Source organism: Schistocerca nitens, chromosome 7 (genome assembly GCF_023898315.1).
Source record: "Schistocerca nitens isolate TAMUIC-IGC-003100 chromosome 7, iqSchNite1.1, whole genome shotgun sequence".
NCBI classification, from domain to species: domain Eukaryota; kingdom Metazoa; phylum Arthropoda; class Insecta; order Orthoptera; family Acrididae; genus Schistocerca; species Schistocerca nitens.
The window spans coordinates 457,715,639-457,736,477 of NC_064620.1; the positions used below are offsets into that span (position 1 = coordinate 457,715,639).

General features: G+C 43.4%; 1 protein-coding gene across 1 annotated transcript in view; it reads right to left on the reverse strand.

The window, feature by feature from the left end:
* LOC126195686 (uncharacterized) overlaps positions 1–15,638 on the reverse strand; it is a 139,204-nt gene extending 123,566 nt beyond the window's left edge. Inside the window, exon 1 of the mRNA XM_049934314.1 lies at positions 15,225–15,638. Coding sequence (XP_049790271.1) covers positions 15,225–15,638 — 414 coding nt within the window. The remainder of the gene's footprint in view (positions 1–15,224) is intronic.
* Positions 15,639–20,839: the final 5,201 nt, after the last annotated feature.

Genomic DNA, 20,839 nt, shown 5'->3' on the forward strand with positions numbered 1-20,839 from the left:
TGTCCGTATCATTTATTTGACAGTTGTTCCTTAGCAAGTGTCCGTTGTTCCTTAGAAACTGTCTAGGAGTACACACTTACACTAAGTTTTTTGATAATTTTAAACACTTTGTAGCATTTTACTTAGTCTAACACCTTTTCTAGACAGCCAAATCCTAATAAATGATCTTGATTTTTCTTAGATCTTGCATCTGTTAGTGGCCGAGCGGTTCGAGGCATTTCAGTCCAGAACCGCGCGCGGCTTCAACGGTCGCAGGTTTGAATCCTGCCTCGGGCATGGACGTGTGTGATGTCTTAGGTTAGTTAGGTTTAAGTAGTTCTAAGTCTAGGGGACTGATGACTTCATATATTAAGTCCCATAGTGCTTAGAGCCATTTGAAACTTTTTTTTTTATCAGTTATACTATATCATAAATGCCTCTCTCATGTCTTTTCCTTCCATAAAGCCAAACTGATCTAATCTAACAATTCCTTAATCTTTCCCCGTTACTCTATGTATTACTCTCGTCAGCATTAGCTGTAAAACTGTGTGGTAGCTCTCGCAGTTATCTTCTGTTGCCATCTTGGACATTGTGTGAATGACATTTATCCGAATCCCCCTTGAGGTATCTCTGATCACCTTGTGATCGTTCGTGATTAAAGTTGAAGGGATGCGATGGCAGCAGCTATTTCACACTTGTTTTTAAAATTATGAAACAACTCGTCAGCAGCTTCTCGAAATGCTTCTTTTACGAATTCATCATCTGTGAAGAGTTTCTTCCTTTTTGCCAATACATTCGAACCACGATAAGGAGCAAGAATGGCAGCAACACTTTTGTCTACTGGGTTCGTGAACATGCTTTGTTGAACACCTGATTGATTTTTAAGTTTCTTGATTTTCTCTTTTCTCAGTTCGGAGTTCACAGGAAACTCGGTGTTAACACTTGGGTGCACAGTTTTGAAATGTCTCTCGACTTTTGTCTTTTTTACAAGTGCAATCTTAGCTTCACACAATAAACAAATTCATGTGCCATTTCTTTCTGTTACGAAAAATTCGTGTTCCCATTCTGAATGAAAATGATAAATTTTACGTTTTTTTGATACACAACTCATAATGCGTGAAGTCGCTGCACTACTCGTACGTTCTCGAAAAGTGTCACAAGGTATGTAACTACGCACACTGACGGCACAAAAAAATTCTGCCATGTCCTTTCCACGCTCTATTACATCGCAGAAGTTGGTAGTATACGGCACGAAACTCAACGCCTTCTCCTGACGCGTACCGAACACATTTCACAAAGATGAGTGAAACAGTGCAGCAACAAGTGGCGCGCAGGTGGCTGCTGATTTAACTAATGCAGCAAAAAATTTTGAAGTTCAAGGTAGATGCTGGTATCATTTCTACCCTGTTATTAACAACCAAAACAACTTGTGTCGAACGAGCACGCATTTTTACTGCTGCGGAAAACAATTGACGATTTTATTCAAGAATTTTTCTTTTGCACTGTCAGTACTCATGCGATCTACCAAGTAAGCAATCGCGATCTGCCAGAAGATCGCGATAGACGTGTTGCCGACCACTGTCATAGAATTTATAGATGAGAAATTCATTCTGTAAACAAACCGCTCCGCTGCAAATAAGCTAACGCTGATGTACACAAAAACATTATTTTCGTGTCCATACGAGAAGCAGTGGACTGCGATCTCGCCTTAAACACGATTCGCATGTTTGAGCTCATGCCACGACGAGAACAACGATCTGTACTCTATTAGTCTAGGCTGTCCCCTGTACAACACGCCATTTTCCGATTCTAGGGGTTAAAGATTTCCTCCTGCTAAACACTGCTCAGGCGGATGATATGTGCGTGTGATATACCGTATCACTTCGTTTTAGCATCGTAATACGGACTAGTGATTAATGATATGGATGTGTATTTGTAAACGTAGAAAGATATTTTCTTTGTGTGTAGAAAAGTATTTGCAATAGTAAAAATATATTTTTCAGAACAAGGGTTTCGCTTTTAAATCTGTGAGTAATGATGTACCCGAAGAAACTTTCTTTCTGCACAGCTACAACACTTTTCCTTACTTCATATGTCCTCTGTACACCGGGTGGAAAGAACATATCATACTATGAAAATGTGGAACAAGCTACTCAAATTCTGCAAACCATTTAAGAGAAAATAGCCACAATTCTACTACAAGAGGAAAAGACATGAAAATGACGAAAATAAATAATGAAAGACATCTCCCAAACTTCCAAGAAAATTATGAAACATACGAATCAAAGGCTGAAGAAAACTACTCCTTAATGACCAATTGAATATGACTGAACACTCACTGTTACTACGGATTTATCATATAATAGACAGATATCCCAAATAGACGATGAGAAACACAGTTTTTCTCGTAAGTACATCACTGAAAAATGTAAAAGAAAAAACATATAATAAAAATAATAGTAATACAAAGGGGAAATTAATAAATAATAAAATAAATAATAAAAATGTGCACTCACACACACCGAACTTGTATAACACCGCTACACATACAATCAAACAAAAAATTACTGAAAGAAAAACCTGAGAAAGTTGGCAACACTTACAGAAACGAATGACACTCTAAAGACACTTAATGGCAGTTACAGTGCCATATTTCGAAAATAGTGACCAGAAGGAAGACTGTAAGCTTTCAGTCAGTTTGCTGTTTGGCTCGCAAATAAAGAACTAGGCGCTGATCACTATGTACCTATCCACTTTATTATTATTATAGAATTGTTTTAAATCTATAACCTTTATGTGCAAAACGATTAACCTGTATATATAAACGAAAAAATCGTGTAATATTTTAAGAAATCACTGAAAATTCCTTGCAAATAAATCGAAACACATTTGCGCGCACGAGTTAAATAAACAAAATTAATGAACAGAACGCAAAGGACGTTTTTCTTTTAAACTACTGCAATTGAAAAGTGTTCTGTCTTAACTTGGTACACGTCACGTGGTTCAAAGCTAATAGAGTGAATGAGAGGATACGTTACGCCCCACGTGTGGTAGGAAATTAAAAGCCTTTGCAACTGATTAGCCCAAGCTTCCTCATCTGTAACGTATCTGCGGCAGGGAAGCCAAAATCCGCTAGAAAAAAGTATGTCATTTCTGTTATGACAGTTTTGAGAACTACATGCACCTACATTTCAAGATTACCTTCCATTCCCTGTGAAGAGCACCCGTGGCTTAATGCTTTCAGACCATGTCAAAATGAAAGCTGTGTGCGTTAGGTTGCTTTTGATCATCGACTCTCAGAGCTGGGTAGCAGATGGCTTCTGTATTGACAAACTCTTTGCGTTCTCGGGTATATCAGCAGCATTACATATGTCGAACCATTTCTTCCAGTATAAGCCATAAGACTCCCACCTACAATATATTACTAAAACACAGCGCTTCTTTATGTTTGCCTTTTACTCAAACAAGGAGACATGGGCTTAGGAATAATGTAGAGCTGTTCCAACGCTGAACGTCGACTAAAATTGAAATATCGCAAAATTATTCATTAATGCTTCTTAACTCGAGATTTTCAAACATTCAGAAACCATGTCTTGCTAATTTTTAAGACCATTTCTGCCATAATGAAACAATAACGTTTGGTCGCCTTACAGCTCGTGTTCTCTAGAGATCGAGCTAGTAGGAGCAGCAATTGTCCCTCTCGTCAATAGCCAACAATTCTGTTATAAAATTCTATTGGTGATGTACCAGATATACACTGACTTTTTCTTCCAGCTCAAGAGAGCTAATTTACTTCAGTACATACATGTACTATTACCAGCAGAACAATAGATGCAAGATCTGTCTGCTGGAAATAATGGCTGGAGGGATTGGCGACAAGCTTATCAGATGTCCCACTATCGTAGGTGTCTCCCCATACTGCCATGGAGACAGAAGTGAGCCAGTCAGGACAGGCCTAAGGCTTGATCCGTGGTATTCACCTATGTCTATTAACGTGGCTACAATTCTGAGTTACAAAAAAAATATCGTAAGAGCACCATTATTAATGAACTCGTTTTTAACAAACATGCAAATTAAAGATTGTATAACAAGAAAAGCTTTAAAAAAAAAAGAACCACCATAGTCCGTAGGTTCGTCTTTCCAAAAATTTCATATAGACTACACGACATAAACACAGTCTCTGACCTTCATATAGCTTAGCGCACAAGCGATACATTAAAGATTATGGAATTTATATCCACAAAAATTCTATAAGAACACACTAACAGTATTTAGAAACAACAATAAAAAATCTGAATAATCTATACCGTTAGTTATTTACCAAGAAACTAAGAAAAATTTAACAGTAAAATGTTTCCTGGAGTTTATTCAAATGACGGAAGGAATATTAAGAAAGTCACACAAATTCCGTCGGATATGATGACACAAAACAAACATTGCACAGGCTATACCTGAAAAACCTCCCAATGTTAAAAAAAAAAAATTCATTCTGGCTTCATCTGTGAATCACTCCATACAAAAGTATTCTAAGTAAAAAATTGCAAAATTTAAAATAGTAGCCGTTCCACAAAAATAAAATATTTTCATAGAAAAATTGATCATGAGAACGTGAAAAGTTACGATAAGTCATATACGGGAATGAGAATATTGATTTCACGCACCCACGTAACCTCAAATGCATTTGCGTGTAGTATGTACGAAGCAGATTTAGTAATTCAGTTTAATAAATTTGAAATATTATTAATAATCTGTCAACAGCCCATAACCAATAAGTCTCTAAAGAACCGGCGTGCCGCTTACGAACTACGGAATTGCTATAGCTTACATGTTCGGTAATGCTTCAAGAACAATGTATCCAAAGAGAAAATAGCATAAGCACATCAGATGTAATGCGGAGAGTAAGAAACGATCGTAAGGGAAATAGAAACCACACTGAAAATCAAAACAGTTTTATTGCAACAGTTAGTTACAACTTCCAGCTACTTCTTTACATAGCGGCCGCTCCGGCCCAGACATCTGTCGTAGCGTTTTACCAACTTTTCAAAACCCTCGTGATATAAGGCAACCTGCTGATTCCCGACAATTTCCTACGCTGGACTGCAGCTGGTTGTCTGGATCAGAATGTTTTCTTAATAGCTAGTGGTTCATCCGAGCAGAGATGAAAATCAGATAGAGCCAAGTCCGGCTGTGTGGTGGGCGATCGAACACATCCCATCAAAATGCTGCAGGAGCATCATGAGTGCCTCCGCAGTGTGCGGCCAAGAACTGTCATTAGAAGCGAATGCATGACAGTTAACGTTACGCGGGGTTGCATGAAATCAGGCGAAATCTCTAGGCAGACACCCATAGTTGGTGGGATACACTGCTTCCTAGGCATTTTTACGCGCTAACTGTGAAACCTAAGCGCTTTATAACGTGTTACACGCAGTTTCAAACTGGTAAAACGAATTTGTTACCAAGGAGAATCCTTTTTTTATAGATGTTGCTATTCAGGTAGGCTGGGGTCTAAACTTGCTGGCTCAAAATTACAATTGCAAAGCAGAGGCGAGATATCAATAATAGAATCACATGAAACACACCCTTGAAGAAGACGAGTCGTACTGATACAAGTGCAAACAATCCTGTCGGACGAACATCTGCAGCTGGGAATTATACAAAATGTTGAAAATTCTGCTGTAATTATAAATTTTCTTTTATTATCCCACGACCGGTTTCGGGCTCTTATAAGCACATTCTCAGGTGTCACAACTGTGCTGTGGCCCCCGGGCGCCGCGGTGGACGTGTATTAGGCGCGGTTTGCCACCTGCACTCATAGCTCATGATAGTAAAAAAAATTCCAACTGAAGCGGTATTTTCTACCATTAGTGATACAACTGCACTGGGATCAAACACAGCGATTTCTAAACTGATTTCTCGCGCGAATGGCGCAAGTATTAAGAGAATGATTCGTTCTAGTGTTATCCTCTAGCGGCCATATAACTTGTGATCAGAAAATTTTAACATCTCTGTTGGTGTCCCCCTTTTGAAACCAAATCTCACAATAACCCTTGCAATTTCGTCATCTCAAATTCATATTATACCGACTACTGAATTGAAAATTGTGTTACACAGAACTTCTGAGAAAAGAAACATCAATTTTGCATCAGTAAACACTGAAACTAAAGGCTACAGTTTATGTAAAGATATCACTGAGGCACCCACTTATTACTAACGGTATAGATTATTCAGATTTTTATTGTTGTTTCTAAATTCTGTTAGTGTATTCTTATAGAATATTTGTGGATATAAATTCCATAATCTTTAATATATACTGAAGTCCAGTATCTCATTATGTTATACACTCCTGGAAATTGAAATAAGAACACCGTGAATTCATTGTCCCAGGAAGGGGAAACTTTATTGACACATTCCTGGGGTCAGATACATCACATGATCACACTGACAGAACCACAGGCACATAGACACAGGCAACAGAGCATGCACAATGTCGGCACTACTACAGTGTATATCCACCTTTCGCAGCAATGCAGGCTGCTATTCTCCCATGGAGACGATCGTAGAGATGCTGGATGTAGTCCTGTGGAACGGCTTGCCATGCCATTTCCACCTGGCGCCTCAGTTGGACCAGCGTTCGTGCTGGACGTGCAGACCGCGTGAGACGACGCTTCATCCAGTCCCAAACATGCTCAATGGGGGACAGATCCGGAGATCTTGCTGGCCAGGGTAGTTGACTTACACCTTCTAGAGCACGTTGGGTGGCACGGGATACATGCGGACGTGCATTGTCCCGTTGGAACAGCAAGTTCCCTTGCCGGTCTAGGAATGGTAGAACGATGGGTTCAATGACGGTTTGGATGTACCGTGCACTATTCAGTGTCCCCTCGACGATCACCAGTGGTGTACGGCCAGTGTAGGAGATCGCTCCCCACACCATGATGCCGGGTGTTGGCCCTGTGTGCCTCGGTCGTATGCAGTCCTGATTGTGGCGCTCACCTGCACGGCGCCAAACACGCATACGACCATCATTGGCACCAAGGCAGAAGCGACTCTCATCGCTGAAGACGACACGTCTCCATTCGTCCCTCCATTCAAGCCTGTCGCGACACCACTGGAGGCGGGCTGCACGATGTTGGGGCGTGAGCGGAAGACGGCCTAACGGTGTGCGGGACCGTAGCCCAGCTTCATGGAGACGGTTGCGAATGGTCCTCGCCCATACCCCAGGAACAACAGTGTCCCTAATTTGCTGGGAAGTGGCGGTGCGGTCCCCTACGCCACTGCGTAGGATCCTACGGTCTTGGCGTGCATACGTGCGTTGCTGCGGTCCGGTCCCAGGTCGACGGGCACGTGCACCTTCCGCCGACCACTGGCGACAACATCGATGTACTGTGGAGACCTCACGCCCCACGTGTTGAGCAATTCGGCGGTACGTCCACCCGGCCTCCTGCATGCCCACTATACGCCCTCGCTCAAAGTCCGTCAACTGCACATACGGTTCACGTCCACGCTGTCGCGGCATGCTACCAGTGTTAAAGACTGCGATGGAGCTCCGTATGCCACGGCAAACTGGCTGACACTGACGGCGGCGGTGCACAAATGCTGCGCAGCTAGCGCCATTCGACGGCCAACACCGCGGTTCCTGGTGTGTCCGCTGTGCCGTGCATGTGATCATTGCTTGTACAGCCCTCTCGCAGTGTCCGGAGCAAGTATGGTGGGTCTGACACACCGGTGTCAATGTGTTCTTTTTTCCATTTCCAGGAGTGTATGTTATATTTTGGAAAGGCTGTAATGTAACAGTGTTGTAGCTTGTTAAACGTACCGTAGGAGACAGACAGAGCATATGAGATTGAGACACACACACACACACACACACACACACACACACACACACACACACACACACAAATTGGTTCAAATGGCTCTGAACACTATAGGACTTAACAACTGAGGTCATTAACCCCCTAGAACTTAGAACTACTTAAACCTAACTAAACTAAGACAGTCACACACATCCATGCCCGAGGCAGGATTCGAACCTGCGACCGTAGCGGTCGCGTGGCTCCAGACTGAATTCTACTTTACCGTATTGTATTGTACGCTACTTCAGGAAATATGTGTGTGTGAATCTTATAAGATATCTTTAACAAACTGCAACACTGTTACATTATAAACGTAGCAAAACATTCAAGGGTTGAGGGGGTATGTGATGTTATTTGTTATTTCAGTGGTCACAAACTCGAGTCTAATTTACAATGTACTTGGCAATATGAGCCCGATTACCACTAGAACATTGCACCCGTCTGACACGGGTGATTATACAGATTTTTTCGTTAAGTCGTTGGCTCCTGTCCTGAAGTAAGCTAGCCTACGACTGTTGCAATTCATCCTTGATACACTGGATATTGGCGCTGGGGTGGAGTTGACGTCCTAGCTGGTCACATCCATGTTCTATTGGAGACAGATCTGGTGAAATTGTTGGTCACTGGAGTACCTCAGCACCCGACACATGCTGCATAGAGAGTGGTGCCCTGTCTGGAAGAGCACGGTCCTGTTGAAAAATGGTACCACGACACTGTCACATGAAAGTTAACAGAAGAGGACTCGCAAGTCCGTGCCGTGCATTGTATCGTCACTGTTGTCTCAGTCACTGAAATCAGCCGCGATTCGAAATCATTCCCGAAGACTGACGCAGCTGTGCATCTCCAAAACATTGTAAAAATGGGACCTTTAACCAAGCCACCACTTACTCGCCGTGGATGGTCGTTCGGGACAGAGCAGGACACGTTTCGTCACTGAACACAATGCGACTCCATTCATCAGCAGATCTGCTTCCCTGTCATTGCATCACACCATACGCAGCATTACAGACGATGCTGTAACATATATGTTATACCCTAACGAGGGTATAACGGATTTGATGAATTGCATAGCAAAATAATTGCGGATTCTGACGTAACATAATTAACGCGGCAAATTTCACGATCTTTTTCGCATTTGCGTTAGCGATATTGAAGTTACAGGAAATTAAATATCTTCAACACTTCGCAGCCTTGTCAGCAACTCTATAAATATTAATTTTAATTTTAATAAAGAACAGCCTCAGCTGTACCGTTTACATAGAATTTACCTAGGTTTCAGTCGGGATAACCCAACCTACTTCAGAATAAAAGTATCCACCGTTTGTCCATAGTGGACATCGTCAAGCTAAAACTACAAATGCATAAATTATCGCCAAACTGTAAAACTCATCTGCCACTGCCGCGGGCCCACTTCGTGACCGCGATGCGGCAGGTACGAGTGCTGTACTGGAACTTAGTTCCAGTACAGCAACTGTATAAGTACTGCCGCATCGCGGTCGTTAAATGGGACCGAGCCAGTGGCAGATAAGTTTTATAGTTTGGCGATAATTTATGCATTTGTAGTTTTAGCTTGACGATGTCCACTGTGGACAAACGGTGGATACTTTTATTCTGAAGAAGGTTTGGTTATCCCGACTGAAACCTAGGTAAATTCTAGGTAAACGGTGCAACTGAGGCTGTTCATTATTAAAATTAAAATTGATATTACAGGAAATTAATTTAGATACCAGATGCAGATGTCAAGGCATGAAATACACTCCTGAAGTGAGAAGCAGAAAAAAAATGAAAAACACACATTAATATTCGCATGTGATACAGTTACATACATTGATGTTCCATCGTAAATATAAAGTCGCAAACCGATGAAGATGTTACTTTATTCATCTTGAGTTGTAAGGGGCGACATGTAATAAGTACTTGAGATATATTAGACAAGATCGCTTGTAAATAGCCTTTATTGTCGGTTACCGGTTTCGGTAAGCATGGTTACCATCTTCAGATCTCGATAAAAGGTTATCACATGACCCTTATGCCAGCTGTACAAGAACCCTTTCCGAAACATTGCCCTGTATGTGTGGACGAAATAAACGATAAATCAGCAAGTCAGGGCTAAAACCACTATATAGAGAGTAATTCGCAAAATTCTCTTGTCCCATACCACAAAGTACCGTGTACTTTATTGCAGCCAGAGCACAACTAGGCAAGTCTAAAACAGAAAAACCGTGACGACTGAAACAGCACAAGGTGCTGCAGGGGACGATGGATAATTTTATTGTATATACAAGAATGACTAAAATACAGGGTGACCATGATGACTACCTATACCATCGAAAGTCACGTTTCTCAAAATTCTGTTCTGTTATCGAAATTTATACAAGTTCCACACACAACGTAAGACGGATGAGAGGTGGGTTCCTTCAACGAGGTAACAGTTGATTCAATCTCTTCTCTTCTCTTGTGTCGTTTAAATTTGGTTATGGTCCAACTAACTCGCAAGCGACGTATCAGTAAACCCGAATCCTTATATTTCAATACAGTTCGGGCCTCCCTTTGCAACTCGCAGAGCGTAAATAACGCGATTACTACCGCGTTTCGTTTTTAACTGTTGCATTTCGCTTCACTGGACAGAATTTTACCGCAGAAAAATTTCATTTATCAAGTGTTGAAAAATGTGTGCAATGAGACGGAAACAATGCCTCGGGTTTCGTAATTATTTCCTCGCTGCCTGCGAAAGGACTAATTTTCTTGTGTGAAATTATCCGAGTGTGGTGAAATTTGCGCTTGAAATAACGCTTTTGCCTGGAAAACCGCAGTTCGCTATTTGCAGAAGTGTAAGTTGAGCGATGGAAAACAAGACCCGCCGCTGAGCTGTGGTTATCCGTCACGGCTATCTGTTAATTACGAGGCACGGTGCCTTTAGAAACAGAAGAATTTCACACTACTAGAGTAGTGTCGTCGTCGTCACCGTTTCCCCTCCCCCTGCCCACATGAAATTCTGTAGCTTCCACCACAACATGATGCTACCGTACGAAGAGTCCACGAGTTACTCTTGCTTGTATCTTTACAAATATACCGAAACTGTCCGCCATCCTGTGGAACGACATTAGGTCGTCCGCCTTTAATGTTTCTTGAAGCTGATATCCATTTACGAAGCCAAACTTTGAATGCGGAAAGCTTCCTGAGCCAGTCTGAAGGAGAATTACTGCGGAACTTTCACAGTGTTCTTCGCTTAAAATACGATTTACTGCCTGGGATGGAGAAAACTCTGTGATAAATTGCTGAATGTAATCCGCTTAGCATCTGGCTACGTACAGTAATGGAAAGAGATTCGTAGACTTAGTTGTTGTTCGCTTGTGTTAGGTTAAAAGCAATCGAGAAAGATGCCTGATGCGACATAAGCTATTGATACATAGTGGGTATCATTTATAATGTCATTCTGTTGTGCTTTCTTTCCCATAGAAAAAAGAGAATGCCACCCAAAAGTTTTAATGAATGTTATTTACCCGGAAAGTAATCTGCGTATGCCTTGAAACACTCATACAATTTCTCCTAGACATCCTTAAGACGCCAACAGCATACATTATTTCATTTAGCGATTATTTGGTGCAGCTAACATAGCACCATGCCAGACAATTGTTCTTTATAAATCTAAATCTAAATGTTCGTTTCACAACATCGTCAATCTCCGAAATTTCTTCACAGGTTGCTTTGAAATTTTGACACAACTGTGCATTTGAATGTGCGCGTGCTTTATATACCTACTAGATGGCCTCATATAATATATAAATGCATACGCAATAATATAAAAATTTTAATGTTCGTTTGTTCAAACTTTTATATCTCTGAAACTTCTTCACTAAATGCTTCCAACTTATGTCATGTGTTTTTATACAGATATTTTATATTGGATAAAGTCCTGACCGAATTACTTTAAATTTTTACAGCATAACTTACTCTAGTGAGTATTCTGAAGGAGACAGCCTATATAATTTTAATATGCGTATATGTGGGTATAGAAAGCGGAAAGCAAGACATGGACAGAAAGAGGGGCAGGGGATACGGGCAGAGAGGGGATGAGAAGATGGACATAGGAAGGAGACAGAAAGGGAGTAGAAGGAAATGGACAGAGAGGTAGGAGGAAAAGATGGAGAGAGAATTCTACGCTACCCACCTTTATATTAACCCCCTGTTCTAGTAAGTTCTTGTATTCTGGTTTTAGTTTGTGTCTGCAAATAATTTTATCCATTCAACTGACTTTCGGCTTTGTCTAAATAGTCTACCCTATACATCAACCAACTTCCACGATGGTTTTCACCATTATGCGCTTATTTTCATCTTGCAATTTGCATTGTTTTTGATATGCTATTCTATTTTCATTCCATTGTTTTACAAGTCACTGTTTTAATTTCTTACTGTCACTGAATTTTCGTAACTGTATATACTCGCGCATCATCAGCTGGGTTATTAGGTAACTATCCTGTTAGTCTTACGCTACCATACACAGCTACTAGTCTGATGCATTCCATCAAAATAGGTCATCATCAACCTCGAGCTTCTTGCACATCTGATACCTTCGCTTATGTTAATTGACAAGTTACTTCACATAACGATGCAGTGCACAGAATTTTGTCAGCAAGTTCATCCATCTTAGTATGCCTGCTTTTACAACTACCTGTCTACTTCTCATAACGTAGATAATTTTTATATTTTATCATGTCTGCGTGTTCATCCAATGTAGTATTCCTGCTTTTACAAATCCTTGTCTGTTTCGCTTAACGTAGATAATTCGTCTGTTTATTGTGAGTCATGTCACTTTTTCTGCTTACTATTGTAGGTTTACAACCGTATTATTGCACCACTGTTGGTATGGTCTATTTTCAGTGAACGTATCTCGTTCACGAGACTCCACTGTCGTGCATAAAAGCTCATTTTATTTATTTTTGATGGGAATGGTTCCTGCTAGTCTGATAATTTAATTCATTTCACATACTGTTACACTTATTTTTCACCACATTAGGATGTTCAGTTTTTTTGTACTTTAATATTGTGACAATTTTTCTTCTTCTGTAACACTATCAATGTTAAAAATAATTTTCATTTATAGCTATTTCCTGTTTGCTCGTTCTTTTCATATCTGAAAGGGATTGATTTTTCAAGCGAAACTAGCTAACATTATTGTTACTTAATTGCGATCTAGACGTTTAAAGGTTTTAAAATAATTGTTAAAAATATTTATATCTAAAAATTTAAATAATTGAAGATTTTTGTCTTTATTTCCAGCCTTTCAAGTTCAATTCGACAGCAATTTATGTAATCTAGCGTTTCTGAGACCACTATCTTCTACATCTACACCTGTATTCTGCGGATAACTATAAAGTACAATGCAAAGGTTACTTTTTGTTTTCTAGCATATTAAGATTAGTTTTCCATACACGAATGGAACATGAAATGATTGACTGTTTGCTTCAGGTGTTACTAGCTTGTTTTTATCTGCGCGATGTGTACGTCACAGCTACGAAGGTGACTGATGAATAAGTTTAGTGTCTGAGTATCGCATGGATCCCCCAGACTACCTGCACGATTTTCCTCACTTTACGCTTTCTTTCTCTTTGCGGCTTTCGAAAGCGTGTTATTATTCACACCCTCCTTTCTACACACTAGACATCCCTTATTACTCCGATCTGATAAGAGTCCCTTACACAGGTAAAATAAAAAAAAAATCGTTAAGCATTTCAAATAATGGGTGCAGGGAAGTTGTCAAGAACAACGTCACAAATTGTACAGTATGTAAAATATGAACTCTCAAAGCTATTTTTACACTGTTTGCCACTGTCCACCTATCAAAGAACGGGACACATCTTACAGGTAGTCCAATTCTACACAGAATACGTGCTGCGATGCAGTGTCGTAAGTCTTCAGTTTCTGTGGTAGAGTTGAAAGGTAAACGCGGTCCTTCACGTAACCCTACAAGAAAAAATCGCAAGGCATCATTTCCGAGGAAAACGAGATGGCAAGGTCTCATTCAAGTAATATCGTAGAGAATTACGGAAACATGAAGGGGTGCCATGTTGTTGAAACATGAAATTCCTGTCAGTTTCAGATAATGACACGGGAAACAACTGCAGCATCTCGACATACGTGATTGGACAAAAGTAGGGAAACATCGTGGACAATGCATGTTTGAACGTAAATTCAGATACTAGGCACGTCTGTAGATGGTGCTGTAGTATTTGACCGTGAATAGCATCTGTGCAATGCCCTCAACACATCGCTCGTGTCAGTCATGGTCGGAACAGTGTTCTGAACAGTTGTGAGTACATTATATCGGACCCAAGTGAACTCGAACGTGGGAAAATTGTTGGTGCTCGTAACCGAGTTAGCCAAAGTGTTTGGTGTCTCATGAGGTACCGTATCGAATGTTCATACTGTATTCAGAAAAAGCGGAAAAACATCATCTGCTATGTTTCAACGCGGACGAAAATGAATGTTGAGTGATCGTCACGGACGGTGACTGAAGTGCATTCTGACGAAAAATTAGAAGAGGACAGCCGCAAAAATAAATACAGAACTAAATTTCGTACATGAAATCGTTGTCAGCACCAAAGCGACAGCCAAAGTAGAGAAGATATAAAGTATAGAATGGCAATAGCAAGAAATGCTTTCCTGAAGAAGAGAAATTTTCGAATATAAATAGACGTGTCAGGAAATAATTTTTGAAGGGATTTTTGTGAATTGTAGTATTATATGCAAGTGAAACGTGGACGATAAGCTGTTGGGACTTTTGTGACGGCCTTCGTAGCGACAACACTTCGCTGTAGAAACGGCCTACGAAGTCACCGCCACACTTTTAATAGCGGGCCGACCGGTCCGCTGGAACAGTGAACAGAAAGATGAAAACCCAAACACTCGGATTAAATGAAAGTCGGTACTTATCTTTATTAACGACGATACAGAACACAGTGGTGAACATGGTCTACAGAAATCTGTCTAGTTCGAGTCGGAGCGGCTAGGTCAGCGTCGGCTGACGACAAACAACAACTCTGCTGCGATGAACACACAACTGACTAGCAAGTACACAATTCGGTGGCGAGTATACAACTGAGTGGCGAATACAGAACTGTCCTAGCGCTCGCGACTCCAGCGCTTAAGAAGCCAGAAGCCAGCGGTGGCGAGCGCAGACTTGCGGCGATTTCCTTTATCGCTGGCGCTGCTTATGCGGACGGCGTCCGGACTTTGATGCTGCCAACCTTTTTGGCAGCGGGCTCGGTTGGCATTACTGGCTAGGATATAACACTCCTCCCCCCCAAATCGCCGCACCGTCGTTGAATAATGATGTGGCGAGCGTCGACGGCGGGGGAGGGGTCTGGCCGCAGACGTAGCAGAAGAGACCGGGGCGGAGACTGTTGTCGGTGGCAGTCCCCGGTCCACTCCCCAGCATTGGCTGCGCGGGGCCTTGGGAAACACGGACTGAAAACCGAGGTCAGGGTGCACGCCTGTGACCACGGGCGCAGCTTCTGGTACTGGACGCGACGGGGCGTCGGGACCCACGAAGAGAGGCAGCGTCTCCTGACGCTGCGTCGACGGCTGCTGAGTGGGCGCCGGACAAGGCGCTGCGGTGTCAGACTCCTTGGGGGTGCCCAAGGAAAGCGGCTGCAGGACAGGCTGCACAGCCACCGCTTGGGAAGGCGGCCCGGCTGAGGGGTCGACGTCCATCAGCTCCGAAGGCGGTGGCGACTGAAGAGGGACCGCAGGCGCCGGAGCGACCACCTGGGGCGCTCCCGGTTGAAGCTGCGCGGGAGGCATCAACGGGACGGGCTGTCGGCGTGGTAGCGGCGACGAAGTCGGAAGGCGCGGCTGGAACCCGCCGCGGACCAAATCTGTGGACAAAGAACGAGCGGCAGAATCCGGGCGGCCAGCGCGGCGCAACTGGTTCTGATGCCTCCTGTGCACCCCAGTAGCACCTTGAACAGTATAAAAACCGCGACCCTGGACACTTATCACGGTACCACGTTCCCAACGACGGCGACCGTAATAAACTCTGAAAAAAACGGCGTCGTTGCGCTGAAAACGCGTGCGATGCTCAGAAGCGGCGGGTCGATCCGCAGGGTGCAACAACCGTAGTAGGATGCGATGACGACGGCCGTGGAGAAGCTCCGCAGGCGAAGGGCCGTCGCGTGGCGTGGTCCGGTACGACGACAGGAACGTGATGAGGGCCTGCTGACGAGAGTGCGTAGCACGAAGGCGGTCCATATGATCCTTGAATGTGCGTACAAAACGTTCCGCTGCACCATTCGATTGAGGGTGGAACGGCGGAGTAAGAACATGGCGAATGCCATTGGCAGAACAAAAACTTTCAAATTCAGCAGAGGTAAATTGTGGACCATTGTCAGACACTAAAACTTCTGGAAGACCCTCAATACAAAAAATTGAAGTCAACGCCTGTATAGTTTGTGCAGACGTTGTAGACTGCATGGGCACAACAAACGGAAAATTACTAAATGCATCTATCACGATGAGCCAACGAGAATTCCAATATGGACCAGCGAAATCAATATGTACTGGCTGCCAGGGACCGGCAGGGCGTGCCCACTCAAAATAGCGTTGAGGCGGAGCAGCTTGGTGTTCGGCACACGTCGAACAATCTGTAGACATCTGCGTAATCTGCTTATCAATACCGATCCATGTACAATGACGGCGGGCAAGCTGCTTGGTGCGGACCACTCCCCAATGACCTTGATGCAACAAGTCGAGGACCTTGGATTGGAGCACTTGGGGAACCACTACACGAAGCTGGTCATTCTCGGTGCGTAACAGCAAAACTCCGTGCGAAACAGACAACAGATGACGTTGCGGATAATAGCGACGAACCACAGGATCCGATATGTCCTTTGCCTTGGACGGCCAACCACGTTGAACAAAACGTAATAGTAAACTCAGATGAGGATCCGTAGCTGTCTCACGTGCCACCTGACGATAATCAATCGGAAATTCCCGGAGGGATTGATGCTCATCGGCGTCAATCTGATGGCAAGAGTCGTCAGAGGAATCGAAGACATCATCCGCAGCAATCGGCAATCTAGAAAGCGCGTCAGCGTTTGCATGCTGAGCTGTAGGGCGATACAGTATCTCATACTGGTATTGTGATAACAAAAGAGCCCAACGTTGTAGTCTCTGAGCTGTCCGCTGAGGAACTGGTTTAGACGGATGAAACAGTGACGTCAGGGGCTTGTGATCTGTTACTAAATAGAATGGTCTACCATAGAGGTAGTGATGGAATTTGGTGACACCGAACACAATAGGCAACGCTTCCTTGTCCAATTGGCTATAATTACACTGAGCTTTGTTTAGCAATTTAGATGCGAACGCAATAGGACGTTCGGTGTTACCGACTCGGTGAGACAACACAGCACCGAGGCCGAAAGAAGAAGCATCACAAGCTAACACCAGAGGCTTGTTAGGGTCGTAATGGACCAGACAACGATCATTCAATAAAGCCTCTTTGAGCTGCTGAAAGGCTGATTGGCAATCAGCTGACCACACAAACGGAACATTCTTACGGCGGAGACGATGCAACGGTGCAGCAATCTGTGATGCATTAGGTATAAACCTAATATAATATGTCAATTTGCCAAGAACTGCTTGCAATTCATGCAGATTGCGAGGGGCGGGCAAATCACGAATAGCTGCTAAATGTGACTGGGAGGGTTGAATGCCTTGAGCATTAATAACGTGTCCCAGATACTCCATCTCCGTAAGGAAAAATGAACATTTATAGATGTTGCAACGTAGGCCTGCCTGAGACAACACTGTAAACAAACACTCCAAATTACGGAAATGTTCAGCAGGCGTCCGACCGGACACAACAATATCGTCTAAATAGTTGCAACACGATGGCACATTAGCCAAAAGTTGGGACAAAAAACGCTGAAAAACAGCTGGAGCTGACGCACAACCAAAAGGAAAACGCAGAAAACGGAACAACCCCAACGACGTGTTTATGACAAAATACTGTTGTGATTGCTCGTCGAGGGGCAATTGCAAATATGCTTCACGGAGATCAATTTTGGAAAAGAAACGAGCTTCCCCTAACGTGTCCATCAGCTCGTCCGGTCTAGGCAAAGGAAAAGAATCAATGACAGTCTGAGGATTAACGGTTGACTTAAAATCAGCACACAACCGTAACTTGCCAGACGGTTTCTTTATAATAACTAAGGGAGAAGCCCACTGGCTCGCTGAAACGGGTTGAATAACACCGTTGTTTTGCCAACGACGAATTTCATCTGCTACAGGTGCCCGGAGGGCGTGAGGCACTGGACGAGCACGAAAAAATCGAGGCTGAGCATTATCTTTTAACGTAATATGAGCGGCAAAGTTCGCAGCACAACCCAGTTCGTCTTTAAATATGTCACTGTATTGTTTACACAAATCGGTTATGCTGTCTTGAGGAACAACAACAGAATTAATTTGCAACACATTGTCTTGGATAGACAGGCCAAACAAGTCAAAACAGTCTAATCCGAAAATGTTTACACTGTCTGTAGCGCGGAGCACTGTGAATGAAACTGTTTTTGTATTGCCCCGGAATGTGGCTGGCACGCTACATACACCTAACACAGGAATTTGGTCTCCACTATAAGTAGCCAAAGAATGTTTTGCCGCTGAAAGTTTAGGGTGGCCGATAGCCGCATACGTAGCACTATTTATGAGAGTCACAGACGCACCAGTGTCTAATTGAAAAATAAAGGTCTTATCCTGGATGCGTAGCTTCACAAATAGTTTATTACAAATGGCTCAAATGGCTCTGAGCACTATGGGACTCAACATCTTAGGTCATAAGTCCCCTAGAACTTAGAACTGCTTAAACCTAACTAACCTAAGGACATCACACACACCCATGCCCGAGGCAGGATTCGAACCTGCGACCGTAGCAGTCCCGCAGTTTATTACACTGTCTCTGGATCGGTGCAGCGGAGGCGGAAGACACAAAATCAGCGCGTTTAGCGCGTGTTCGCTACTTACGACAACTCGTGGGTTGGGCGGGTGGAACAACAACTCCCGCTTCACTTGCAGTCTGTACATTACTTTTTACAGCGTTTGAATTACGCTTGGGTCGCATAGCAGAGGGCTGGGTGGGTGGCTTATTGCGAACAAGTTTATTACCCACACGAACCGTGGAAGAGTCTTTAAACGCGACCTTCTGGGCGGGCTGGCTTTGAAGAACATGAATATCCATGGGCTGGGCAGCACTAGAATTGTTCTTGCGTTTACGCAAACAAACAGTCTGGATGTGTCCTTTCCTTTGACAAAAGTGACAAACCGCGTTTCTTAACGGGCAACGTTCACGAGGATGAGCAAGAACACACTTAGGGCAAGACTTAACTATCATTTTGCACACGCGGCTGACGAATGTGTTTAACATGACGCGGCCGGCTAGTGTTTACAGTCTGACTCTGCCGGTGGGGACGCGAGCGTGACATAACTGGCTTAGCACAGGCAATTTGAGAAATACATGGCTGATCTAACTCACACTCAGCATAGTCAAAAGTATCTTGGGCTTCAATAATGTTCATCACAGTCTCTAATGACGGGTCAGGCAACTTTAAGATAGCAGCACGAATACGAGAGTCTGCAATGTTTTGAGTAATAGCGTCTCGTAACATGACATCACTGTAGGAAGCTCCACACACACAATTAAATCGGCACTGACGGGTGAGGCCCCGTAAATCTGTTAACCACTGTTTATTAGATTGATGTGGCAGTTTCTTTAATCTGAAGAACTTGAATCTGGCCGCTGCCACATGAACTCGCGACTCGAAATACTCAGCAAGCTTGGTAACAACAACGTCATAGTCTAAAGCTTCTGGCTTGGATTCCGGGAACAACTTACAAAGTAGTCTATAGACTTCCACGCCTGCAGTGGAAATTAAATAAAGCTGCCGCTCATTACCTGTGATTTTGTAGACTGACATGTGCGCCTGCAACTGCGCGAAATATTCTTGCCATTCTTCTCGTGATGCCTCAAAAGCACGAAAAGGCGGTGCTCCCTGTGCTTGTTCCTTGTGTGGTGGTGGATTAGCCGCTTGTTTGGCGATTGCGTCCACCAGACTTTGTATTTGCTGACTCTGTAACAAGATCAACTGTTGTAATTCGGCAGACATAGTGAACTCAAATTAAACCAGCCCCCAAAATTCTATCTCAAGAAACAAGTTGAACCAGCCCTGCACACGAGTTTTGTGACGGCCTTCGTAGCGACAACACTTCGCTGTAGAAACGGCCTACGAAGTCACCGCCACACTTTTAATAGCGGGCCGACCGGTCCGCTGGAACAGTGAACAGAAAGATGAAAACCCAAACACTCGGATTAAATGAAAGTCGGTACTTATCTTTATTAACGACGATACAGAACACAGTGGTGAACATGGTCTACAGAAATCTGTCTAGTTCGAGTCGGAGCGGCTAGGTCAGCGTCGGCTGACGACAAACAACAACTCTGCTGCGATGAACACACAACTGACTAGCAAGTACACAATTCGGTGGCGAGTATACAACTGAGCGGCGAATACAGAACTGTCCTAGCGCTCGCGACTCCAGCGCTTAAGAAGCCAGAAGCCAGCGGTGGCGCGCGCAGACTTGCGGCGATTTCCTGTATCGCTGGCGCTGCTTATGCGGACGGCGTCCGGACTTTGATGCTGCCAACCTTTTTGGCAGCGGGCTCGGTTGGCATTACTGGCTAGGATATAACAGGGACAAGAAGAGAATAGAAGAATAGTAGCATTTGAAATGTGGTGCTGTAGATGAATGCTAAAGATTAAAACGAATACCAAATGGAGAGGTACTGAACTGAGTTGGAGAAAAAAGAAATTTGTAGCACAACTTGACTATAGGAAGAAATCAGTTGATCCTGAGGCATAAAGGAATTGTTAATAGGGTTCTGGAGGAAAGAGTTTGGGGGGGGGGGTACAAATTGCAGATGGAGACCATGGCTAGAATAAAATAGGCCGGGT